Source organism: Phoxinus phoxinus (genome assembly GCF_949152265.1).
Source record: "Phoxinus phoxinus genome assembly, chromosome: 1".
NCBI lineage: Eukaryota > Metazoa > Chordata > Actinopteri > Cypriniformes > Leuciscidae > Phoxinus > Phoxinus phoxinus.
Window position 1 is genome coordinate 19,558,696 of NC_136876.1, and position 27,896 is coordinate 19,586,591.

General features: G+C 38.4%; 1 protein-coding gene and 1 long non-coding RNA gene across 5 annotated transcripts in view; one reads left to right on the forward strand and one right to left on the reverse strand.

The window, feature by feature from the left end:
- The window catches only part of LOC306995914 (protein shisa-9), a 69,907-nt gene that overhangs the window by 21,805 nt on the left and 20,206 nt on the right, over positions 1-27,896 (forward strand). For both annotated transcript variants that reach the window (XM_079607891.1, XM_079607890.1), the window contains exon 3: positions 8,883-8,998. In XM_079607891.1, the coding sequence (XP_079464017.1) occupies positions 8,883-8,998 (116 nt within the window). The remainder of the gene's footprint in view (positions 1-8,882; positions 8,999-27,896) is intronic.
- LOC306996013 overlaps positions 1-27,896 on the reverse strand; it is a 64,725-nt gene that overhangs the window by 6,394 nt on the left and 30,435 nt on the right. For 2 of the 3 annotated variants that reach the window (XR_013796966.1, XR_013796967.1), the window contains exons 5-6: positions 4,100-4,612; positions 680-748 (exon numbers count right to left, since the gene is read on the reverse strand). This is a non-coding gene — a long non-coding RNA (uncharacterized lncRNA). The remainder of the gene's footprint in view (positions 1-679; positions 749-4,099; positions 4,613-27,896) is intronic. The other variant, XR_013796965.1, reaches the window with a different exon arrangement.

The following is a 27,896-nucleotide window of genomic DNA, read 5'->3' on the forward strand; positions in this document are numbered from 1 at the left end:
TTTCCAGTCTTTTGCATCACATACAGCAAACTCAAGATGATTACAATTAAAATAATAACAAAAACACTTTCTTGCAAAACTATTGTTCCCCCGAGAAACTTTGCGCTCACAAATAGTTTCCCCTCCCACCTCATATTATTTCCATCACAAAAGTATTGAATTTTTTTCTCCCATCTCCGTAAATTTCATATCATGCAAATATGAATATAAACGGAACAGATCTTTAACCTGTGTAAACAACTAAGAAGGAATATTGTTTTGTTTATAATAAGATCAATAGTGTTTGCAGTGCTTATAATCCCAGGTTACACACACACACGCGCGCGCGCACGTACACCTTCTGCGTTTCGGGACTGTACTTGGCAGCTGTCAGGTTCATTAGAATTCAAGAGAGGTATCATAAATATAAAGGGAACCATTTTTTAGAAGAAGAATGAGACAATTGACTGCATTCATGTGCAGATAACAGCAGAAAGACAGACAGAGAGACGAGGACGGCTGCTGGAAAACAGACCTATGATCATGACATTTGAGTGACTTTTGCTGTTTTCTGAACTGTGAGAGTTTGCATGTGTGTTTGATATGTCTGTGTCAAGAGGTGATCAATATCAGTTCATGCATCAAAATATCCACAAAAACATCCCCAGGGACAAAACGTTGTGTGTGCAAGTTTTATTACCTCTTGGTTTGGAGTGGCGCTCGTGAATAGTCTGACCACGTGCTTTTAAGGTGTTTCTCAGCTGGGCAACTTGAAAAGACAGAAAAGACAAACTCAAATTGCGATTGTGTCTCCATGTAAAGAATATCAAGGACAAAATCACAAATGTAGTTGCTTGCGTTAAGTCAAGCCAACCGTTAATGTATGGTTAGGTGGTTTTCAAAATCCTTTGTATTCAACTTCAACATGTAACTTAGCCCGAGTTTAAGCTAAAGATTTAAATGATACCACAGCTTGTTGAGGAGAGGTGTATTAGATATTTTATAAGCAAGCAGATAAAACAATTGGGTGAAAACACCTTGTACACTTACATTAAAGAAGTCATTAGACTTGATATATACACACACGGTATATATATATATATATATATATATATATATATATATATATATAACATTTCCCCACAATGCTCTTGTATCAGGTTGAGTTAATAAGCAGATAGTCTATAAATTCCAGGAGTCAGCAGAGAGAATCTGTCAAATGTCAAATGTCAAACTTCATTGCTTTTCCGTTACCCAGCCAATCTTCCCTTCCCGCCCATAGATTGCTAAAACAGATACATGCACTGACATCTGAATGATTTTATACCCCAGCAGACAAACTTGAGCAAGATCACATGATCTCTCCTTTAATGATGAGGGTGGGGGGTGGGACTAAAAGGTCTCTATTACGCAGATTAGTGCGCAAATACACATACACACAATCTCTAGTTTGCTGCTAGCCACATCTGAGGCTCTTTGTATTGTGTCAGGCACATCAGGGCCAAATATTTCCCCTACTGTGATATCGCTAATGGCTAATGCACCAGAAACACAGGCACACATATTTCCACACATACAAACATACACATACAGTCTTTCCCACTGGAGCAGCATTAGCCCTGCGGCTAACCGGGCCACTAAGAACCATCTGCCTCACCAGCTCAAAGTTTGAACTAACTGATTCACAATGCATGACGAGATTTTTTTATTTATTTTTCAAACCTCTCTGCTGAAACATATTTTGATATTATTTAGTGCTCCAAACTTCAGTGAAACAGTGGTTGTATGTTGGTTTAATCAAAGCTTAAATGACCAAGATAAATGACCAGCTGCAACCATATTATTGCATAATAATGTAAAAAGATTGTTTTGGCCACTTTCAAGCCTCGTTTTTGCATGGCTGCACTAGTCAAGCTGGTACAATAAGCTGTTTAAGCTGGTGCCAGTAACAGATCTACTTCTGAATCAAGGTCATTACTGGCAAAAATGCTTATTGTTTTGCCAAAAGACCAAAAAGATGCGTCATGATGATAACCTAATTATTATAATTATCAATGAAAACAGTCAGTCCCACTTTATATTAAGTGGCTTTAAGTACTATGTACTTACATAGAAAAATAAGTACAATGTACTTATTGTGTTCATGTTGTATTGTAAAATACTTTTTCTGCTATTGAGGTGTGATACAGGTAAGGTCCAAAATGGTCTGAATGTTTTCCCCGCCCCATTATGGCAGTGACTATATTGATCAGGAGGGAATCTAGTTTAGGCCTACATGAGTTCTTCTCCAAAAGCCCCCAAACGAGTCTTTAAGGGAGTTTAGAAGCCAGTTGGGGGCACTTAAGACTGATTTGGGACGCCTGCAGTTAGTCTATCCACCTGTGATTACCACCGCAGCGCTTAATAAGAATTTAGCTGAAAAGTAACAGTGTAATTAAAGACCCCATGTTTCTGTAATGAAAAGGGAACATGCTGAGAGAACAACAGCAAGATTGGAAATGGCTCACATAATTTCACCTAATACACACTCACGCAATCCCATCCAATCCAGCATATGTACGGCCAATCAGAAGTTCATTCATCACGCACAGTAACAACCCTGAAAGTTAAGACCATCACTGTGATTAACGATCATTTTCTATCAATAAACGACTGAATGGCGGTTGATTGCTGCTGCGTTCTGAAGTACGGCCGTAAGGTGATACAGATTGAGCCATTTAAAATATTGAATTGCTGCACAGGAAAGCAGGGGTAAACGGAGATATTCTTGGTGAACACAGCTGGGAGCAGATGAATGGAGGTGTGTGTAGACGTTTCTCAGATTCCATGTTTACATGTTCTGTGCATGAGAACATGACATAGGAAACACTGTCCTGAGAGCAACGGTGAAAGTGAGACCTGAACACGAGCTCTGAGGTGCATTTAAAGATCATTCCTACAACCTTGATCCACCAGAGATCAATCCAAGTGTTTAGTTTTGGTTTAGCACAGTGCAGATTTAAGATCAATATAATTGGCTTGTCAGCTCAATTATCACGTCAGGTTTTGTTTTAAATACATTCTATTTACATATTTCTACCTACATTTCCCAATGGAAATCTGCATTCAATTTTACACCAAGAACAAACTGATTACTGTGAAAAAAATTACCCGACTGCCTCTGTTCTGGCTCACAGCCCATTTTTCATTATTAAAAATCAGTTATGTAGAAAATACATTTTAGTTGACCACTTTGGTAGTTGAAAGAGAATTTTTTAAACTGACATTAATGTTTAATTACTTTGCAGTTTGTGAAATGTCTCATAAATATGTGGAACCGGTTAAATAAAACCACTGTTGCTCTAGGTCTTAAAGTATCTGTCTGCAAATTTGAGTTGGGGAATACATTTAAATTTGATTATTTTAATTTAGCTTTTAATTTAATTTCAGAGCCATATTCTCAAGAAGTATTTTTGCCTTATTTTCCAGTTAAAATATCTCTAAATTATAAATTTACTTGAGAAGCAACGCTAAATAAAATATTACGATTTTTTTTTTTAATCTTAAATAAGTGTATTTTGTCTTACAGCACTGGCAGATTTCATGTTTTAATCATAAATAAGTTTAACAAGTAGAAAAAAAAATCTGCCAGTGCAGTAAGACAATGAAAACAGGTCTTATATTAAAGTTTCACTTTTCAAAAAGTAAACGTATCTTATTTTTAGGATTTCAAAAAAGATATTAGGAGTAATATTTAGTTGTGGTGTTGCTACCCAGCAAAAAAAACACGTCTGGATTCTTTTTATTATTATAATAGTATAGATTTATTTTCTATATTTTTCGATATTTTTGTGGAAACCATGATACCTATTTTCAGGCTTCTTTGATGATTTCCTAGAATAAAAATTAAAAGAGTAGAAATCTTTTGTAAAAGTCTTTACTGTCACTTTTCCTTATTGAATTGAACTACTAATTTATTCGTTTTTTTCTTTCAAAAAAAAAAGAAAGAAAAAGAAAGAAAATCTTTCTGAAAACTGACCCCAAACTTTTAGTGCCCCTAACCGTTTTCCTATACCTTACCTTCACAATCCCCTGTCTGAGTGTAAAATAAGCCACCAGGACGGAATATTATACGGCTCACCAGAGGGGCAGGAGGTTTATGGACAGCCATCTTCCTGTGTGGCCAACACTGGCTTTGAGGAGACGGTAGCAGTGATTCACAGGGCAGCACATCAGTCGAGCATTCAGCGGAGTGGAGTGCCTCATTCTCCTGGTCCTTATCATGAAACACACAGACCCTTCTCGTATTCCTCAGCCCAGCGCTCCTGGCAACTGTTGCGTTAGAAACGTCCCACGGTTCTATCCTGCCCTGAATGTTGAGACAATGATGTCACAAGGGAAATAACGGAACCTTGAAGAGCAGCCGACCAGAAGTATTTTCAATTGCACTGGAATCAGGTCACGCTCGCACTTCCTGCGCACCTACACAAGTTTAATGCAACCACTGAAGCACTTGCCAGTAGGGACGGGTGAATGGAGAGGGTTGGTTGATAGTTAAGTGTTTATGGCAGCACTGAGAGTTCAAAGATGGCTCAGTGGACGATCGGTGAAGGTTACGGTCACTGATGCTCCAAGTGAGGGATTTGGTTGGATTCTGAAAGTGCAAACAGGAGTTAGTGAACAAAGGGACGGGTGAGATTCAAGGACAGGCAGTGATTGAAACATTCTTTGAAAGCATAAAGGCAGAATGACTGAAGTGGTATGGGAATAAAAGAAAGAATTGAATTGAAATATAGAATAAATACTGAGTGAGACTACATGCGAATAAATGGAAATGCACAAAAAGAGGGTAGATTCATAAGAAGCAGTACATCAAATATTAAAGTCTAATATAAAAATAGGCCAGTAGATGGTGTGAGGTGACACTCAATTCTGTTTTTCATTTTAGAGTCCTTATACTATTGGAATGATTCCTGTTTAACAATGGAATATAATATGCAGGGATAATGGACATCCAGCCGTTTGTTATCGCAAAGTAAACCCCAACAGGGAGATAAGTAAATAATAAGACACAAAATATTGATTTGAGTTGAAATATTTTACTAGCTAATTAAATGATTCCTCCAACAGTTCTTTGCAAGCAGCTTGGAGCCTACGAATGAACAAGTTCAAACAAGACAGACATTTAAGGGATAATGTACAGTCCTATCAGTTATTACAAGGCTTTTTACCACATAAATGAAAGACAGGGAAATTAAACCATTTTAAAATCCTACCTGTTTATTATTTTGTAAAACATTACGGTATACATAACAATGGTTCTAGCAACATGACGAACACTTCAACAATATTACGGTATAGGCCTAGTATTAATATCATTAAGTGATGGTTAAGTCATAATTTCAATATTACCATACTTTTCATGGTTTTCTCACCAACCTCAAATGCCCCAATGAGCAGACATTATACATTTTTGCCATTTGATGACAATCATCATAATTGACCACAGAATCTCATGACTGACCAATCAGAATCAAACATTTCAGAGAGCAAATATGTAATAAAATGGAATATGGGGCATGCAAATACTATTTAAATTTAATTTTGAAAAAACATTTTGAATTAGAAATCTTCATATTAACTGGCTTTTTTATTATTAATTCAATACAGTGAATGCCAATCGTCTGTGGTCTCCCAGAGCTTACATTATTGGCAGTTTAGTGTGAAGTGATTCATTTACACCAAAACAAAAGATAACACGTATGCCTTAATCTCCGAAAACATTATTTTGTCTTACATTTCAGAATTAACTTAGACAAGCTAGAGGTCTGCACAGGCTTTAAACTTAAGCCCGAACCCGGCCCGTAACCGAAATCATTTAACCTGACCTGACCCGACCTGAACATTACGGTTATATTTTAAGCCCGAGCCTGACCCGAACCCGAGGTCCGTTTCTCACAGTAAATACCTTCTTTTTATTTTTTGCAATATGATGTATTTGATATATTTTAAACTATAATAATAATGATAAAAATAGGCTACATGTAGGCTACAAACACTGTTTCACCAAGGCACAGCGGCCCCCTCATCAGTCAGCACACAAGAAAAAAAAAAAGAGAAAAAGCACCGACATACTAATTACGAAACTTTGCTGTGGTTGAACAGATGAAACGCAGTAAATATTTACACAAATATATCCTTCTCCGTATGAGTTGTGAAGGAAGAGAACAGCATCGAGAGTTGATGGTTGCAAACAGTTTTGTAAAATGATAAAATACAAATGTTTTTACAAAACTGTTTTGGCAATCAGAAGAGGACTGAAACTGCGCATGCATGCACTTTCTCTCTCGCGTGCTCATATTGCAGTAAAAACACGGCAACCACACGGCACGCAAACTTAATGTATAGCCTATACAGTTTTTCCCAGTTACAAACCCGGGTAGGGTAGCAGACCTCTAAGACAAGCTCGGTGCTGAGTCATTTTCAGTCAGTTCTCTTTCGTGAATTGAAATGTGTGCAAAATATTGTGGGTGATTGAAGGACATGAAGGATACACTTGATGCATCTTTCAAAATAAGCTGAATGAAAGGCACGAAACAAAGGCTGCCTTCCAAGGATCCTTTAAATTGAGACGGCCTTCAGCTGCGCTTAGTGACGTGTGCCAGCCGAGATATGCAGCCTTACTAGGACACAGGCTTCCATTTTATAAGACAACCCCTGATCTCTTTGCTAAGTCCTTTTTAAAGCGGCTATATGTAGAGTTCAGAAGCCCTTGTAATTAGTGACACCGGTGGCCATTAAATGAACTGCAGACAGCAACGTATTACTTATGCTTGCCCTCATGTACATGTAACGTACAGGAGATTAATTTTCACTCAATGCTAAATTCTTTTTAGCTCTTTGCTTAAATTTTTTTTTTTGAAAATACCCTTACAGCGATATACCGTTAACGAACATCCAGACACCGTCCGCACTGCTGAGAGTGACATTTAGATGAAAATGTAAATGTGCTGCATACTTTTCTCTTAATAGCAGAATAAACACACAACAAAAATGACAGCGGTGAATAAACAGCGGTTAAGAAAGCATCTGATCATAGCGATATATGTAGATATGCTTGCATTAGCTCTGCAATTTACAAGCATCATGTCGACAGATGAGGTCATTTAAATTACATATTTATATTCATCTGGGAGCAGATGAATGGAGGTGTGTGTAGACGTTTCTCAGATTCCATGTTTACATGCTCTGATCTATGATAGTTGGCAATGTGAGACTATAGTTTGAATGAATCCCTTTTCTTTGCATGAAACATTGACATTACAGAACAGAATAGCTCTTTCGGCATTATCCTGAACATTGTTTAAAGGTGCATTGCGCAAGATTCTGAGTTTTTGCAGAACTATGCCACCTCTGGCGGCAAGCGAAACTGCAGCCAGAGATGTGCACACGCATGGACATGGATGTGCATGGACCACACGCACACGCACGCTTGCATGAGCACGAGCTGTTCATAACCAAAGGAGCATCAGCCGCAAATCTTTTGTTTACAATCATAATGTCTTCAGAGGTAATAAAGTTAGAAATCCCGTTTGAGCCCTAGAGCAGACCGGAGATCTCTCCATTTGTTGAAAGCCTTCCCTATGTTTACTCTCGTCTTATTCCGACGCCTGTCTGAGTCCAATTTGGCCCTTTTGGTTGCACTAGACAAAAGTTTTATTTTTTTTATCTTACATGGAGTTTGCGTTGGTGTTTGAAATGAACTACAAGCAGGTCTCTTACAATCCATCTTCTACGGAGAATGCCGGCGAATACACAAACCTGCCAGACAAAGCTATGTGAGCGTGCCGTGAACGTGCATGACGTCTCGCCCAGTCTAAAATTCCGGCCCGAATCCCTCTTATTTATTTTACTTTACAGGATTATAGAGACAACCTCAGTGATCAGAGAAGGGCTCATTCAGCCCATCAGGAAATTGTTTAAGCATGTATGGGTTAGAAAACGGGTATTTTTAACATGAAAAGTTGCTTAATGCACCTTTAAGCATTTGTTTCTTGTGTCACTGAACTGAAGAGAGGCTCTCGGGGGGCGCACATAAATGTCACATCCTTTTTATTTTTTACCGGTAAAAACGTCCCGAGTCCTTAACATAAAAATCAGTCTACCTAGCAGACAACCTAGGAAGTTGAGAAAAGTCTCGTCTCTTAAGTTTACAAGCTGTTTACACATTGGCAATAAAAAAGTGATTCGTTCATGAACATTCTTACATATAGCCTCTTTAAAAAGTTACAGACCAATCTAACTTTAGCAACTGTTGCGTTCTGCCATTTTTCTGGACAAGCATTTGCTCTTTTTAATGAAGGATCTGTATGTTTGGATTTAAAATTCCAAAATGATTCATTTACAGTGTTTCATGTACATTTCCGTATTGATTCAAGTCATTGCAGTGTTAAAAGTGAATGTGTTGCAGAAACGTTAGCAACAGTTCTGTTCACTTACACTAATGTGATCAGCTGTAATCACTTTCAAATGAGGTTTTTCCTCATTTTAATTGAATGAGAAGTATTTTCCTCAACTTCAATTTGCACTTTGTAATCACATTACGGCATAATTTCAACATTTATTTACAGAAAACGGATAAAAATACTTTGCAATGCCATAATTCTTTCCTAAAATTAATCTTCAGCACTTTATTAGCACGGTTTACAAATCGCACCGCTCAGGAAAATCTCATGTTCATTCCTCACATCAAGACACGTCTCGCCAGGTTTCTAAGACTTGAAGACAAATGACTTGAATAAGTGAGACGTGACTTGGATCGAATGCAAAACTGGTGTGGGATCATGTCTGGTTTATATCGCTCACCCTTGTTTGCCAAGTGCCCTGCTGAGAAACTGATGGTGTACAAACCCGTCTCTTTTTAGGGCCCTGACAGAACTGCTGAAACAGCCAGGCGAGGCCGGGGGCGTGGACAGAGGAGGAGGTCACCACCCCATCGGATCTAATGGCATCTCTGGCAGGTCAATGCGCACCAACAACGGTAAGTCACAGCTCCAGACGTACAGCTACTGTGGAGTTTCTGCTGAGCTCAATCACAGGGACTCACAGACAAGATGAATGTTAAATGAAATATAATGAACATCAAACATTCAATGCTGGGGTAAAGCGGGACCTTGACAGGTTGCTTGCATTTCTGCTTCCGTGGCCAATTCTCAAGATATGAGCCTTACAGATTTTGGCTGGTGAATGTGAATTATTGATCATGTAACCATTTAAATCATGTGTGTGTTAAAATACTTTCTCTATCCCTATATAACTAAAAACAAATAACAAAAGCTTGTAACAAAATTACTAAAACAAACTAAAAATTTGATGAAAATTCAAAATATGAATAAATACTATGATATATCAATAATACTAAAATAACAGTGCCGCAAACTGTGTAAGTGTACACTGTGGTATGCAACTCATTGCATAAACGTGCCAAATGTGAGGCACAATTCATGCCCATAGCACATTTTTATATGTTTTATGTTTTTTTTTATGTTTTTCATAAAGACTAAAGAAAAGAATGAGAGAACTGAGCCGCTCAAATACCAAGGAATGGTTATATTACTTTTTTCGGGTTGAATGGTGGTCGTTTCGCACCCCCCTATCGCATGTGAGCGGAAAAAAACACACTTGCAACTTTGAGCCGGCGGGCCGCCGGACGCGGCGTCAGGAAGTATCGCGTGATATAAGGTCTCGCGATGTAAAGAATTGCTTTACGGCAAAAAGAAATCTGCTAAAATTCTATCATTATTGCGCTCCCTCACACTGTTCGAAGCCGAATGAAGACGACGTTTTTAAGAATGTCCCGTCTGCTTTGATGTCGTTGATCTACTAGCCTCTGGTATCTGAGAGTCGCCAACAAGTTTTTCGACAATGTTGTCAAATATCTATTCCGAAGCTGTAGGGGGAGCTCTATAGAGAAACCTGCGAGCAAAAAGCGAGAATACAGCGACGAAATTCCCAAAAATGCATAGCTCTGCTTTAAGGCAAGTCATTTCACTTGGCGGCCAACCTTGAAATGGGCGACTATTTCAGGCATGCAAGTGCAGCTCATATGTCTTTAAATGGGGAAACATCAAATTATTCAAAGATGTTGACCAAGCTTACGATTAACTTTCATATTTGAAATAACAAATCAAATCTGACAAAAACTGTCTCATAAATTTAGTTTCTAAACGCTCAAATCATGACAAAAAACCCTGAATTCAAGGTGGACCAGCCAATGCGCATGTACAGTCATAAGCACGCGTCTCAGAACACTGACTTTTTCTGTAGTAGCTGGAGCTTCTGCAGTGACGCAATGACTTAACCAATTGGCGATTGGCTCTTTTATTTAGAAGGCGGGACTTATTCTACAATATTGTATGTTGCAATTTCTCCCACTCATAGTAATACGAGTGCACCGTCTTCTGAAGTCTTTGCTTGTATTAAGAAACAACCTAGCATTTCCCCCAGAACTCCTGTGGTCATGATTTTTATTTTTGTAATTCCGTTTGATGCCACTAGAGATAGAGGACACACGACAGCTTGAAATCAAAATTGTTGCAAAAAAAAAAAAAAAAAAAAAAGTTTAAAATGTAGCTGTCATGAGTTCACATAATTCTTGCACAATCACAATCCATTAAATTATTCTCAGATACACATTGGCCGACAACATTATTGATGAAACCTCAGCAAAAACACTGAGGCTTTAAAGGCTATCACCTTTTGACCCAGTGAGGGTAATGAACTTGAAAGAGGGAGTAATTAAATTTGCGGATATGAGAGATCCCACTGCTGCTCCCTCTCAGCCTTGGTAGAGGAAGGGGCTTAACGAAGCAACTGTGCTAATTAAGGCATAATTAAGAAACTTCAGCCAAGGCCTGCTGATCAAGAACACACTGTCCTTCTGTCTGAGAATTAGGGACCCATTTATCTCTCTATCTCACACACGCACTTCATCACAGGTGTGATTATTTCTTGGGAGTGTGAGAATTTCCACTGTGTCAGTGTTTCTACTCGTACTTCTTTTATCTTCTTCCTTTTCTAAATCCATCTCTTCATTGAGTGTTTAATTAAGTGCTCATTAAGCCAGCTTGATCACACAAAGGGTCACAAGGGTCTAAGAACGATCCATCTGCACGCAACGCGCACACACACACACACACACACACACACACACACACACACACACACACACACACACACACACACACACACACACACACACACACACACACACACACTCTACTCTACACACACAATAGAGTCGTGACAGGTAAACTCATGTGGACACAGGGAGTCAGGAAGGATGGATGGATGGATGGAAATTAGAGAAGGAGAAATGCAGTGATGAAGATGGAGTAGGATGATGAGCTCCTAAAGAAGTAGTTCTCAAATAGATCTGTGAAGGTATCCAAGGTTGGTTGATAAAAAAATAGACCTAAATAAACAAATTAAATAATTATAATTGACAAAGAGCACCAGCATAGAATTAATATCTTGATTGATATAATCATAATGCATTGAATAATTATGTTGACATTTTGTGTCATATTGTGTGATAAAGTTTCATTAGCTTAAAATAGAAATTAATTTCAACAAAACAGCAGTCTGGAAACATTATGCATAGAAAAGCATATAATAAAAATGTATAGATAAAACAAGAAATACTACGGGGCTGTATTGATTGGTTGACGTATGTTAAAGTATGCAATTGTTTTCAGGGAAACGCACGGCTAAAGTAGCTCCAGGCAAGTCTAGCGCATTACAGTTCCATATCACTTCGCCACATGATTTCAGTTATTTCAAACAAAGGGTCTTTATAGACTACAACAGCAAAAGAACCAAAACCCACAACGACACTGACCAAGCAAATAATTATAATAAACAATAGGATAAAAAGAACGACAAATTGTTCCCATGTTTTTTGCCACAAAATTACGTTTTACTGTGTATGGAAAGCACATACTCTCTTTCTCAAAGAGCGTTTTAAGGACAAAACACTGACATGTGTCTTGAAATACACCATCTGAACAATATCTTGAGGTGTGGTAACAGTAGTATAAAGTGAAATAATTGACTCCGGGCCATTGAATTATTGAAAAAAAGAATGCACACCCAAGGTGTAATGGCCACCTGCATTACCACCTCCTGCATAAAACAGTAATTTCAAAATGAACTGTACTTTTCAGACTAAACTGCAACGTAATTCTTCAGGTAGTTGGTGGTTTCCCCCAGTTTTTGAGTTAAAAGTGGTCCGCAATCTCTGTGAAACGAGTCCACCACCTGAAAAAGTTTGAGAACCACTTTCCTTGAGGGAAGAAAATGAGATTTGAAGAATCAAGAAAACCAATAGGTGAGGGAACCTGGCAGAGAAAAATAGAAGGAAAATGAGACAGTTTGAATGAATAAATAGTGAGAGAGAGAGAGAGAGAGAGAGAGAGAGAGAGAGAGAGAGAGAGGGAGGAAAGGGGAAGGAAAAAGACCTGAGGGGAGGAATAAAGAAAGAGAGAATGAGACAAGAGGAAAGATGAATGAGTGTGGGAGAGGAATGGTGTGGGTGTGATAGGCTGTCGAATGAAACGAGAATTAGAGTGATGTTTAGAAAGGAGAATGAGAACTGAATGAAAGAACGGTCTCTCCCTCTTTCATCATCCTTCCATCCCAGCTCATCAACTCTTTGAAATCCTGGGGTCATGACCTTCTGCAAAAGCGTATGCTTTCAATCAGTATCATTATGATTGTGTTAGTTCCAATTATGATTGTTGTTAGTGATGTATGCGGTGGCTAGAATCACAATTTAATAATATCTAAGGTTAGTATAACACAATGCATTAAACTGTAGCTCAACCCACAGTGTTCGTGTTCGTTCAGTGGACATGGATAATATCAATGCAGCTTGTTGAGGAGAGGTGTATTGCATTTTCAATTAAAATGTGGAGGAAAACCACCCATAGAATTACATTCAAAGAGTGCTTGATCCATATCTAGAGATTTAGGTTGGATCTTTTGACATGGCCCATAAATAAGGGACCCAGAACACCCTAGCAATCACATAGCAACACCCTAATAATCACATAGCAACACCCTAGCAATCACATGGCAACACTCTAGCAATCACATAGAAACACCCTAGCAATCACATGGCAACACTCTAGCAATCAAATAGCAACACCCTAGCAATCACATGGCAACACTCTAGCAATCACATAGCAACACTCTAGCAATCACATAGAAACACCCTAGCAATCACATGGCAACACTCTAGCAATCAAATAGCAACACCCTAGCAATCACATGGCAACACTCTAGCAATCAAATAGCAACACCCTAGCAATCACATGGCAACACTCTAGCAATCACATAGCAACACTCTAGCAATCACATAGAAACACCCTAGCAATCACATAGCAACACTCTAGCAATCACATAGCAACACTCTAGCAATCACATAGCAACACCCTAATAATCACATAGCAACACCCTAGCAATCACATGGCAACACCCTAGCAATCACATAGAAACACCCTAGCAATCACATAGAAACACCCTAGCAATCACATAGCAACACTCTAGCAATCACATAGCAACACTCTAGCAATCACATAGAAACACCCTAGCAATCACATAGCAACACTCTAGCAATCACATAGCAACACTCTAGCAATCACATAGCAACACCCTAATAATCACATAGCAACACCCTAGCAATCACATGGCAACACTCTAGCAATCACATAGCAACACTCTAGCAATCACATAGAAACACCCTAGCAATCACATAGCAACACTCTAGCAATCACATAGCAACACTCTAGCAATCACATAGCAACACCCTAATAATCACATAGCAACACCCTAGCAATCACATGGCAACACTCTAGCAATCACATGGCAACACTCGAGCAATCACATAGAAACACCCTAGCAATCACATAGCAACACTCTAGCAATCACATAGCAACACCCTAGCAATCACATAGCAACACCCTAGCAATCACATAGCAACACTCTAGCAATCACATAGCAACACTCTAGTAATCACATAGCAACACCCTAGCAATCACCCACAAATACCCTAGCACCATGGTGGCAAGTTTTGCACGGGCAAGAACATTTTCATGAGAAAAATGCATCCAAACAATCTGGTTACATTACGTCAAACTACTTTAATTTGAACTACACGTCACAAAAAATGTGAGTATGTGTGATTGTCAGCTGTGACAGGTGGAGAGATGTTCATGCCCATCTTACAGTTCATACTTGCTGTCTGACCGAGCAGTCAGGCGCCTGTAGGCAAAAACACTTCTGGTTTTTTTTCACCTGCTCTGGAGAGATGCATCTCTTAAGCAGACGATTTTACTGCTGATACAAGCATGTTTTCACTGCATTTCTAAAGATGGAGATCTTACGGGTCTGGCTGAGTGCAAAATGCTTCATATGTGCAGCTAATGAGTGCAACAGCATGAGTTGTCACACTGTTTGCATTTGATGATGAGACATTGCGTTGTTTGTGTGCGTGTAAGAGAGAAAGACTCTGTGCCATATGTGCCAATCATGTTCTTGGCAGACAGCATGTGTGTGTCAGTTGTGTGTGTGTGTGTGTGGGCTGAGGCTGGTTGTACTACAGACCACCCATGAAAAACCCATCCATCAAATCAAAAATGTGAGTGTGTTGAGGGCGACGTGTTTTGTTACTGAAAAAGCAGTCTAGCACTGGTTGTATGAATAACGTTTCATAAATATGAAACATCTGAACAAGAATGGCAGCAGATTGAAGAAAAATACATGATTTTTTCAAATTCAAAATTTATGCAAAAATTACTATAATACTACACACACACACACACACACACACACACATTATATATTTATCTATATATAAGCATTTACTGTACAAAACAATGGTTCTAAGCCAGTTATGTATATCTTTTGCTGTAGTTTGTCACTAGGTAATATCAGTTTGCATTTCCAATTTGTTTTTCTTTAGCTATTAATTGTAATAATCCTGTGAGATTTTTCTATGCACAAGGAGTCTGACAACAGCCGATATAATCTGATCTCACCATCATCGAGTCTGTCTGTGATGATTACATGAAGAAACAGAAAAAACGGGACAGAGTAAATCCAGAAGAAGTGTCACTTTTGCCCTTGAGAATCTACACCAGTGTGACTGGCTAGACATTTGCTGTGCCTCCATTGTGTGTGTGTGTGTGCGTGTGTGTGCGTGTGTGTGTGTGTATGTAAAGTGTAATGGAGTGGAAGTTCACACCCTATCTTACCAACCGGATCCAGCGGCCTTCCGCTGACCCCAACAGCTGTGGGCACCACACACACACACACACACACACACACACACACACACACACACACACACACACACACACACACACACACACACACACACACACACACACACACACACACACACACACACACACACACACACACACACACTCACACACACTCACACACACACTCACACACACTCACACACACACACACACACACACACACACAGATCTACACAGTGGACAAACAGCTAGACATTATCCCAATCTTCCGAAGCCGCAGCAGGACAGAGCATTCATTTCATCGCTGCACGTCTTCATAACAGGGTTAAACAGATCTGAGACCTGTTCTAATGCTCACTGATCTGAGCTCTTTTGATGTTTCCACAGAGCAGAGGTGATTTCTGCAGTGAGCCTCAAGCTAAACTGGCTGCAGAACCAGTAATCAGGATCCGGTAGCAGCCATGATGCTCTCTTTTGGAGAATCACTGCACAAGCATTCTTAACAGCAATTTTTGTCAAAATATCTAAAAAATATATATTTTAAATTGTATACATAAATGTACTCGAGTATTTTGTCTTGCTTCTTTCATGTTTTTTAAAGTCAAAACAAGTGAAAAAAAAATCTGAATCTGAAAAATCTGAAAAAAAAAGACATAATACACTTATTTTCAAGATGCAAACTATGAAAACAAGTCTTAATATATCAGCTTCTCCAGTACATGTATCTTGTTTAAAATAGTTTTTGATATTTTGACTAAAATATAAGTAAAAAATAACCACATTTATAAGATATTTTTACTGGAAACTAAGACAAAAAGACTCATATATACATGAATGTCAAATCTTGTTGAAAAAAAGCACACATACTTTCTAAGCAATCTAATATATATATAAATAAATATAAATATATAAACGTATATAGCCTACATATTATGTGATTGGTATGGTAAGCAATTACTCAGAACACCATAAAAACTAGATACCAATGTGTTAAAAAACCCTTTAAACACTTTAGCATCATTCTTACAACATGGCGACTTTTTCGCAGAAAAACACCCCCCACATTTTCTTCAAAACATGCAAACTTCGACTGTAACCATGGTAGGATGTTAATTCTTTCCTGTGATGTTCTGCTCTAGCAGGATCTCAAAGCCCTTTGTATTTCTCAATTAAGAAGATTATTACAGCGTGACCTTCTGCATACAGTCTGTTACCGCTGAAAGGTCATCTTAGAAAAGGTGGAATCTCAAGAGGGACGAAAATCACGAGTGCTTCATAAAGAAAAAGATCAAATGAAATGTTTGAAGATCTCTTTAAGGTCAGAAAGGAAGGGGAATATTTGGAATGAGCTGTTTGCGTGTTGTAACAGGACAATATTTGAAATCAATGCTTTAAATAAAGGCCAATGCACACCAGAAATAGTTAGGGTTAGTCGTGGAAGTTCCCTCTTCTCGATACATTCTTTGCCAAAAAAAAAAACAATTAAACGAATAAAAGTTGTCCAATAGACCGTATATAATAGGGATACATAATTTAAAGGGATATATATATATATATATATATATATATATATATATATATATATATATATATATATATATATATATATATATATCCGGTGCTCTTTGCCTGTGCAAAAGTTTGTAGTGTTTTGTAACATGATAGTTTACAGGGAAATTGTAAGGTAATATATATATATATATATAAAAATTTCATTAATTTTTTTTTTACATAATTTATTTTATAATGTATATTACAAATATTAAAATTCATTTAAAATAATTAAAAAATGAGGTTATATCTGTTAAGTATAATGATGCAATTTGTAAATAATAATTAAAAACTAAAATTGAAAAACAAAAATCTGTAAAAAACAACAACAAACGAACTCAAAATAATGTAGTGTACCGTACTGTGGTCAAACCCATGATCATCTACAACCGTGCAAGTTTCTTCACTGCACTTTGGAGGGATCGAAGTCCGCATGTCAATTAAACAACAGGACGCTTTTTTTCCTGCAAATGCACCAATCAAAAAGCTGTTGTAGAATATGTCAATCAAACATGCATTGATGTCTGTGTGAAAGGAGTATGATTAAAAGGGAAAGAGAAAAAGTACAATGGTGAGAGAGAGTGAAAGGGAGAAAGAGTGAGACATCAAGTTGAGAGGAAATGGAGTGGAAAGGCTGAAAATACGAAAAAACTCAGAACAGTGGAAAACATTGCCCTTTCAACCCCTCTTCCTTCCATCTGAAAGAGGTTTAAATGCCACAAGCAGTAGTACATGTGGTCTGAGCAGAGACAACGAAATGTCAAGCATAGCAGGATGACGTATTAATGCATGCTTCTGTTAATACATGACTTTAACCCTAGAATGCACTTGTGGCGAGTTATTTAAGTTTTTTTGCTGTATTTCTTACATGAAGTGGTCTTTTCATCCAAAATTTTGTCAGGATTAATTTTACTCAGAAATTCTAATTCTGTTGTTATTGAACTCACACTCATGTCCTTCCAAACCATCTGTGGAACACAAAAGGCTGTCACTCTTTTCCATGCAATCACTATGAATGAGGAACTGAGATTTTAAAGCATCAAAAAGAACACAAATGCATCATACAAGTGTTCTTGAAATCATACAATATCCCTTAGAGTGCTTTTTTACTCAGAAAAAAAGTAAAACTTTTTTTACTTTTTCTAAAACAGAAAAATAGTGATGCCTGACCTGATTTACAAATGAACAATTCATGGAATGAAAAGTTGGTTTCAATTCACAGAACGGGTCTGATCGATTTGAATCACAATGGCTGGAAGGGAAGATTTTCAGCAAATAACTTAACCCTTTATGGTACGGCGTTGCCACAATTGATTTCTACTCACTTCCTTGTTACTCAGAAAAAAATACAATGTATTGCATTATGGGAATAAAAAGGGCAGGCCTTAAAGTAGCCAATGATGTGTTGTTTTTAAGTCACATGACATTTAAATGTCCCTCCAAAACTCTCTTTCCCACTATCACCCTCACACGGAAAATACCTGTTGAAGTGCTCCAGAAATTGCTCCTCATTTCTAATCATCTCTTCTCAAGGGGCATCTTTGATAAGTAAATTTGATATTTTTATTCACAAATCAACTTGGTCTAACATAGTTTTACTGTAAATTGAGAAAATATCATTGTTTCCATATGGCAACGCACGCTGAACCACTATGGAAAAATAGGTATGTTGCCGTATGGCAACGCTGTACCACAGTGGAATTGCAGTAATGCATTTTCCCATTGGGATTTTTTATAGATAGCAGCATCAACAATATAATTGCAGTTATTTATTTATTTGAAGTGTTTATTTTAGTATAGTTGTATTTATGTACAAATAACAAATTGATTTCCTCTTTTCAGAAAATGAACAGAGCAATATTTTACGGAAAGGTCAATAGGAAGAGTGTAGAGTTAGCTGATAGAGATCTACAGTACATATTTTTGGTTTGCATTAGTTTCAATGATATAAAATCTACCAATTTCTAAAAGAAATGTGGAATTAAATAGAATAGAAAATCATACTTTTATAGAAAAACTACTTTTTTCCATTTTCCATTGTGGTACAGAATTTCCCTAAGTACCCCCTAATTTTTTCTTTGATTTGTATGATTGCAGTTATTTCAATAATGCAAATTATTTGAAAAAAAAAATTCATGGTTAGAACATAATGCATACCATAGAGGGATAAATGTTAGTTGGATTCTTGCACAAAATTATTGTATGACTTTAAGAGACTTAAAATATATTGCACGAGTCGTGGATTTCCTTTTTTATGCTTTTTGAAGCTTGAAGGCATTTTAACGATATGTGGGTGAGCAAATGATGACAACATTTTGGGGTGAACTATCCCTTTGTGTCCTTGATCATTTCCTTTCTTATTTAGTTTGCTATTTTACATTTAAAGGACGCTTGTATTAATACCCCTAGTTTATAAATGTGCTTCCTATGGAATTCAATGCAATGGATTGAAAAGTGTGTGCATGAGTGAGTTGAGTTAGAATTTAATCTGGTATGTGACTTTCCAAGAATTTTATGTATTGAGATAGACAAGCTGTAGGCGGGATGTGTGTGTGTGTGAGACTCATCTAGTTTGACCTTCGTATATGTGACAGATGTTTTCAGATGTCCTCAAATCCAGCTGTTATTCATCGCTCTGTGGAAAACGGATGGTCAAATCCTGTCAGAAGAAATGCTCTGCTTTAGATTTATGTGCATGAAAAAGAGCATGACCAGATTATTTCTAAACCTTACCAGAAGTATTTCTAAACTTTTCTAAATATCAAAGAGAAAAAAATAAAATGTATAATTTAAAAAGCCTCATGTTGTCACGATATGTCAGTTGTGTTTGTTGGTTTAGTTTTCATGGACTTTTAGTTTGTTTTCATTCAACACTCCTCCTTTGTTTGAGTTTTCCCGCCATTCATCAGTTTCCATGGACACTAATCATCACAGCTGTTCATCATCTTAGTGTTTGTGAAGTCTCATTTGTGTTAGCATCTTTATCTGTAGTAACTGTTGGATGTATTATTAAACTCTGCAATTGAACTTTATCCTAATCTTTGTGCTGCCTTTATCTGTCTGACGGAACCTGGCTAACAGAAGACAACAATGGAATACGCTGCAAAATTTGATGCGGTGGCTCAGACGAGCCACAATTTCTTTAGTTACATGGAATAATTCTGTTGTCTTGCCGTCACCTGCCCCTACGATGACGAGACACTCAAAATCGCTGTTCTGGATCAGGGCCAACTACCACTACCCTAAAGACCTCCCGGAGAGCGCCTGTCCCCGATCCAGGACCCAGCCAGACCCAGAGCCCAGCACCTCAACACCTTCAACCGCAGAGACTTCGTGTGAGCCCCCCGCAGACGGAGAGCGACCACTCGCCATGGTGAGTGAGCCAGATCCCGAAGAGTAAGGGACAGCGCTGACCATCGCCCCGGAGCCGGTGCCCCAGAGTGCGTCTGGCCAGTGGTGTGAGCCAGCGATATCTGTGGCTGAGGGAATTCTGGTGGATTTTAACACCGAGGTACTGCCTCCCACCCTATCCCACCTGGTATCATCTGTCTGTTCTGAATCATAACTGTTTCAAGACAGTACTGAGACTATTTCGTTGGCTTGTTGGGAATTGGAGTTAACGTTATTGATCACGTCAAGCTTACCAAGACCACACCATCACCCTGACCACAAAGCTCAACCAGTCCTCTAGCTTCGTCTTCCGGCTCCACCAGGTTCCCTCGTCCCACCTGCTCCCCCTTGATCAGTCGTCCCTCTGCCTACACCACGGACTTGCAAGCCTTACGCTACGCTCAGTTCCTCCACCCCTACGGTAACACCGGGTTCCTCCTTTCCTCCGGCTCCGCCTCAGTCCTCGGACACTCTTGCTCCACCTCAGACGCCTCTCGCCACAACTCCGCCTAGGTCTCCAGTGCCAGCGGTGTCGCTCAAGTCCATTGTCTCTCCATCAGCACGCCCTGGGATCCATCGGTTCGGCCCGTCACCAGGATATCGCCAGCCACCTTGGCACCTCCCTCTCTCGACTCCACCGCGGACTGTCGTCATCGAGTTCTGGGTCCGTTGCACCGCCGACTCTCCATCATCGCCACCGGGGTTTCGTCGTCTTGCTGTCACCATCCCTTTGCCATCTCCTCTCAGCATCCCTTCATCCACATCCTAAGCCTCCTCCTCTTGAACTTTATCCTCATCTTCGTGCCTTCTTTATCTGTCTGTCTAAACATGGCTAACACATGTTATTCTAAACTATAAAACTGTACCATTAAAGTGGTCCGCGTGTGGTCCCTAAGGGGACGTGTTAAAAAAAATAGATTGAAGGTAAAATTATATTTCAATGCTTATGCGTTCTCTCTATTTGGTTCCTTGCATTAATTTGCAAAACATTTGCGTTCTCTCGCAAAACTAGCTCTAGCAAACTCAAAGACTCTCAAGGGAACTCAAATGTTTTGCAAGAAAACACAAATTTCCCATCACCATGTCCCCTTATGGGTCTGTAGAATATAGAGCTACATGGACTTCTTTGTTATTTGTGTCCTTTTTGAAGCTTGAAAGCTACATTACTTGCTCTTACTTCATTGCAATTGCATGGAAAAATACATTGTCCTGCAGAAGAAAGAAAGTCACAAAGTTTGGCATGACATGAGGGTGAGCAAACGATGACAGAATTGTAATTTTGGCTGAACAATCCCTTTAACGCACAGTCTCTTGTTGCTTATGCATTACTAACCACCTACATCCTTGAAACTAAATGCATACTCACCAATCAGTTTATCTCTAAATAACCACAACGAACAACACTTTGACATACACGCACTTCTTTTGAAATATGCATTGGCAGTGACAGCATCAGCACATCAAAAGAGAGAGGCATAAGAAAAGAGGGAAAAAGAGTGAGGGTTATTTAGTGTGACAGTAGAGCAGCTGGTCTCTGTGTTAGACATCATACATGCCTTATTCTCTCCCTCTGTCCTGTCTTTCCTCATCCCTGTCTGTTTTTCCCCTTTTATTTTTCGCCCTTCTCCCCAAACACAAGTAACTGCATGAATAACTCAAATGTGACTCAAAAGGCCTTAAAATCTTCCCTTTGTCTTCTGCCATTTTCAACAATATTTGCTGCTTCCCTCCCCTCCCCTCCTTTTCTGGTTCTTTTATGCAGTCCAATTAGAGAGCTGCATGAGCGTTGGTGAACACCCCTTCTCTACAGGTACAATGACCCATTCCTACTGTGCTCTGATAGGGACAGAACAGGGTCGTACCATCTGAAGAGCAGGGAGAAGGGGGACAGGGATTGGAGGTGGTTTGAAGGTCAGAAAGCTCCCGGTGTGTGTAAGAGCATCAATCAGGTTTAACTGAGCGCGTTCAGCCAAACACACAATTGCTTCGCAAGCACTTTGTAGAGATTGGGTCAGGCTGTGCTGCTGAGTGAATGAATTGCATTGTACTGCATGCACACCGATCTCTTTAACACACACACACACACACACACACACACACACACACAGACTGTACGTATGAATCGTGTTGGTCCATCAACGTTATAAATGGCTGGGCTGTACTTACCACTGATTGCTGTATCTCCTATATGGATCTGATGACACGTACAAATTAAGTCTGGGGAGACTTGCTAACTTCATGCCCTGATCATTGTGTGTGTGTGTGTGTGTGTGTGTGTGTGTGTGTGTGTGTGTGTTAGTATTCTGTATGTGGCTAGTGGATATAGTGGAATATGTGTCATTAAATTAGTTCCAGTCCATTGAGAAGCGGAAAAATAAAACCTTAGTGGCTCTGGGAGAGAACTCGCATGTAGCCTGTGTGTGTGTGTACATAAAAGATGGCAATATCCCAAATCCTTGACCTTGTGGGGAAAATTTTGGTCCCCATGAGGAAAACAGCTTATAAATCATACAGAATGAGTTTTTTTTTTTTTAAATGTAAAAATGCTGAAAGTTTTCTGTGATGGGTAGGGTTAGTGTAACAGGAGAGAATATACAGTTTGTACAGTATAAAAACCATTACGTCTATGAAGAGTCCCCACAAAGATAGTGAACCAGACGTGTGTGTGTGGGTGAGTTTGACAAACTACTAAATTTAACCTTGGGGAATCTATTTATTCAGCACTGATACAAAAGTATCATGGTTTTAGACGGACAGTTGGCAATAACCTGTTTTCTAGGTATTACATAGGCTAATTATATAGATGTAAATTTACAGCAATCCGTGTTTTACTGTTACAAGGTAGGGGGCACTATTACACATTTCCTGAAAGTGTACTGAATCTCCTGATCAAAACACATGCGAGGAAGTAGAAACAAGCTATAGAAGCATTGCTTACGCACATGTAAAATAATGCGATCATCAGACATTAAACAGCATATATCAAAACTGCCTAATGTTACTGAATGAAATGTTGACCTAGGACGAGTGAAGCTTTGGGGGTGTTGATGGACTCAAACTGTGTTTTGTTCATTGTTTTAAAATGGACGTAGTTTTTAAATAAAACGTGATGTATGGTACATACTTTTTGCTTTATGGATGCTTATATTTTTATTAATAAAAATATTTTATGCTTAAATATTTTTAGGCCATGTCTATGATTTTTGGGACATGTACTATAGTAATCTTTTAAGTACCTTAAAATAAATACATGTAACACTATACACATATAATATAATATAAATAATATACGTAAATACCAGTCAAATGTTTGAAGTCAGTAAGATTTTTTCTTTTTTTTAATATGTGACCCTGGATCACAAAACCAGTCATAAGTCGCACAGGTATATTTGTGGCAATAGCCAACAATACATTGTATGGGTCAAAATTATTGATTTTTATTTTATGCCAAAAGGAATAGAAGATCATGTTCCATGAATATATTTTGTAAATTTCCTAACATAAATATATAAAACATTTATTTTTGTGAGTGAATGCAGCACAATCGCGAACATAAATGGACAACTTTATAGGCGATTTTCTCAATGCTTCGATTTTTTTTGCATCTTCTGATTCCAGATTTTGTCCTATCCTAACAAACCATACATCAATGGAAAGCTTATTTATTCAACTTTCAGGTGATGCATGAATTTCAATTTTAAAAAAATTGAGCTGTGACTGGTTTTGTGGTCCAGGGTCACATATAAATAAATACTTTTATTCAGTAAGAAGGACACATTAAATTGATCAAAAGTTAAAGACTTTTATATTGTTACAAAATATTTATATTTCAAATAATTCTGAAAAAAGTATCATGGTTTCCACAAAAATATTAAACAGCCAAAGCTTGCACCAAATCATCATATTAGAATGATTTCTGAAGGATCATGTGACACTAAACACCGGAGTTAATGATGCTGAAAATCAGATTTGCAACACAGAGATAAATTACATTTGAAAATATATTAAAATATAAAACAGTTATTTTAAATTGTAATAATATTTCACAACATTACTGTTTTTACTGTATACTTGGTCAAATAAATGCAGCCTTGGTGAGCATAAGAGACTTCTTTCAAAAACTTGACTTACCTGTACTAAAAAAAAAATCTTACTAACCCTAGACTTTTGAACAGTAGTCTACATTCATCCAACCAATTCTTTGAGCAACTTAGATCAAGAGACCACATACTGATACACACACATACTTGCGCTGTCATTTACGTACTTCAGTCTGTGTTGTAAATCCCCAGATGTGAATTACAGCATCTCACTGAAGCCCTGATGCTCAAGAATATGGAAATTATCAGCTAGAAATATGCTAATAAATGCAAACATCTGCATACAACCTTGTCCCAATCGATCTGTCCTGCTTGATTTTGTTCAAGATTGTTCAAGCACATTTTCCTCTTACTCTCCCACACGTTGTTCATGATTAATTACTAATGATAAGACAAGATAAATTTAACACAGACCTAGATGTTTAGATTTTATGAAGAAAATGTGAGTAGTGTCCATGCAAAACTCATGACCATGGTGCTAGAGTGTTCTGGCTGGTTTCCAGGGTGTTGCTATGCAGATGCTAAAGTGGCCGGGTGGTTTGCAGGGTGGTATTGCTACAGTAGGGTGTTATCAGGGTGGTATCCATGGTGTTGCTATAGGGTGTTCTAGGTGGTTTCTAGGGTGTTGCTGTGCAGCTGCTGGGGTGATGGGGTGGTTGCTTAATGGCCCAAATTCAAAAGACCCCACCCTCAAGTCTCCATGCAGGACAAGTGACACACAAAAGTTTAACACTTAGGCCCCATCCACACTACTGCGTTTTCATTTAGAAACAGAGACCTTTTGCAACGTTTGCACCTCCCTTCCAGACTACAACGGCAAAAACGAAGACCTAAAACGGAGAAGTTTAAAAACGATCCGACCCCGTTTTGCGTTTTGAATCTCCAGAGGGCGTTTTAGTGAAGACGGTCAAAATGGAGGACTTGACAAACGATGACGCAGAGGCTCACGTTCGGCTCTATGATTGGGTGTCATCAGTCATGGTGTATCCTTCCCTGATTCGTCAGACACCCATCACATGACCCGTCCCCGGGAAGAAAACATACAAAAAACAGCCTGGACTACGTAACGTTAGTGACTGCAACATGGATAACGAATTACAAGCGTTACTGATGTTGATGTCTTTGCTAGCAGCTGTTGTGCAAGTAAATTCTGCATTTTACAATGCTACAACTGCCTACATGCGCCTGTTTACACCGGCACGCACATGCCCAGTGTTGGTGAATGGTCACGTGACACGCGTTTTCAGTCGTTTTAATGTGGACGGAGATCAATTCTAATACGCAGCTAAAACGCTGGTGTGGACGGAGATCATATTCGTTTTAATTCTCCGTTTCTAAACTAAAACGCAGTAGTGTGGATGAGGCCTTAGGGATGGGGATTTGAACAAAGTATGAGCAACAGTAACAAGGAGCAATATTTAGGAAAAGACATCAATTTAAAAGTAAAGGCACAAATGATTACAAAGAAACGACAAGTAACACATTGAATTGAACATTACATTTTGAAGAAGTATTAAATTGTATTTTTCTTGTGAAACATATTCAAATAATCTTTGTTTTATGTACAAATTCGATTTTTTTTTTTTTACAGTGTACAGTACCTAATAAAAAATAATTGCATATTCTCAACATTCTTCGCGCCACTTTTTCTTAGATTTCTTTCTCTCATAATGATTTGATGCTATACTCTTGTGTGATGGTGTTCAGTACTCTATAAGGATTTTAAAATACTTAAAAAAAGCACATTGTGTGCTTGGCAGTATGCAAGATGCAACACACAGAAGTCTCACATAAAGGGGGCGACAAATTCAGATTTTTTAAAACGCATGTCCTATAAACCCTTCATGATTTCCGCATTATAATACGCACTCACACACACACATACGAATATGTGGTTTACCATAGGTGTAATGTTTTTATACTGTACAAACTGTATATTCTATCTCCTAACCCTAAACCTATCCATCACAGAAAACTTTTGCCATTTTTTTGATATAAAAAAAGAAACATTGTTTAATGTGTTTTTTTTAAGCCATTTGGTTTACGAGGACACAGAAAGTGTCGTCATAAACCATGTTTACATTGTAATACCAATGTCATTACAATACACATTTGTGTCTTCATAAAGCATAAAGAACACACACACACACGCACGCACACACACACACACTATACAGCATTTGCTAAACTCTTTAATTATGCCAAAATGTCATGTTCAAAAATGTTCCTATATCACTAACATATAGACCAATTTAAAAACACCCAACAAGCATACAATATTCTGTTTCTATTTCATTTTTTTTTTCATATTCAGTATAATTTAGTAATGTTCAAAGGCCACGTGCCACTATGCCTATGCATTTTTGGCTATGTGATTGCATTGTGTCTGCGTGGGTTGGGAAGGCACCAAAGTTCATGTTGCATTCACCCTTTAACAAATGGAAAGTTATGTCCCTCAGTGTGTGTGTGTGTGCGTGTGTGTGCCTGCGTGTGTGTGTGAAGTAACTAAATACATGTTGACAGCAGTAAACTGTGTCAGGTTGTGTGTTGTGCCTCAGATCTGGGGCCAAATGTAGTTGTTTGACAGAAAAAGGTTTGTTTGTGTGTGTGTGTGTGTGTGTGTGTGTGTGTGTGTGCGTGTGCGTGTATGAACCAGTACAGTCCCGCAAGCCATCACTGTCACTACTGATTATTCGTCAAAATTATATCAGAGCCAATTCAAGTAAAATCTAAGTGTGTATGTGGAGAGGTGTGACAAAAAAAACAAATCTTACACACACAACCGCACAAACTCAATTCCACTTCTGAAGCGATAAAGCAAGGCAACGTGGCCTTGTCTTACTCTCTCTTTCCCTTGTGGCAGTCAATATTCCTTTTGCATATTAGGTTATTTTACCCTTTCTTTATCTTTTTTTTCTCTGTCTTGTTCTCGCTTTCTCTCTCATCCTTTCCGTAAAATGCTCTTCAAAGCCTTAAAGGGCTGGACAGTAATATTTAAAAAGCTAAATGAATATGCATGTTGATTGCTCTTTCTTCCTGAGCGGGATGATGCATTATTAATGAGAAGTACTGCATTTTTTTGTGGCGAGCCGTGCGTGTTTGATTGAATTTGATCCCGAGGGACTGCCTGCCCTCAGAGAACAGAAATCTCCAACTCCAATGGTGCGGATCCATGGATGGATATCAAACACTTTTTCTGCCGCACACATTGTTCTTCAGTGAGAAATCGACTCTACAAAGTTTTGCGAAGTCTGACTCTAAAAGTTAAGCTGTACCTCCTGTGGACGCTCAAAAACAGCTGGAAACCTCCTTCTACATACAGTCAAATGGAGATGATTTAATCTGCAAAGTTCAACCTACTTCTCTCTGTCTCTTCAGAGTGATTCTCCATTGATACCTGATCTTTACTTTAAGAAAACACTACAGGTTTGAGCTACCACACGCTCAACTGTGATTTCTTTTGCGATTCTAATGTTTTAAACAGGTTTTACCCTTTGACAAGCTCCACTGTGGCTCTTTTTGTGACTATATTGCGATATCAATCTATTGTAAATCCACTGGAACTCTATTG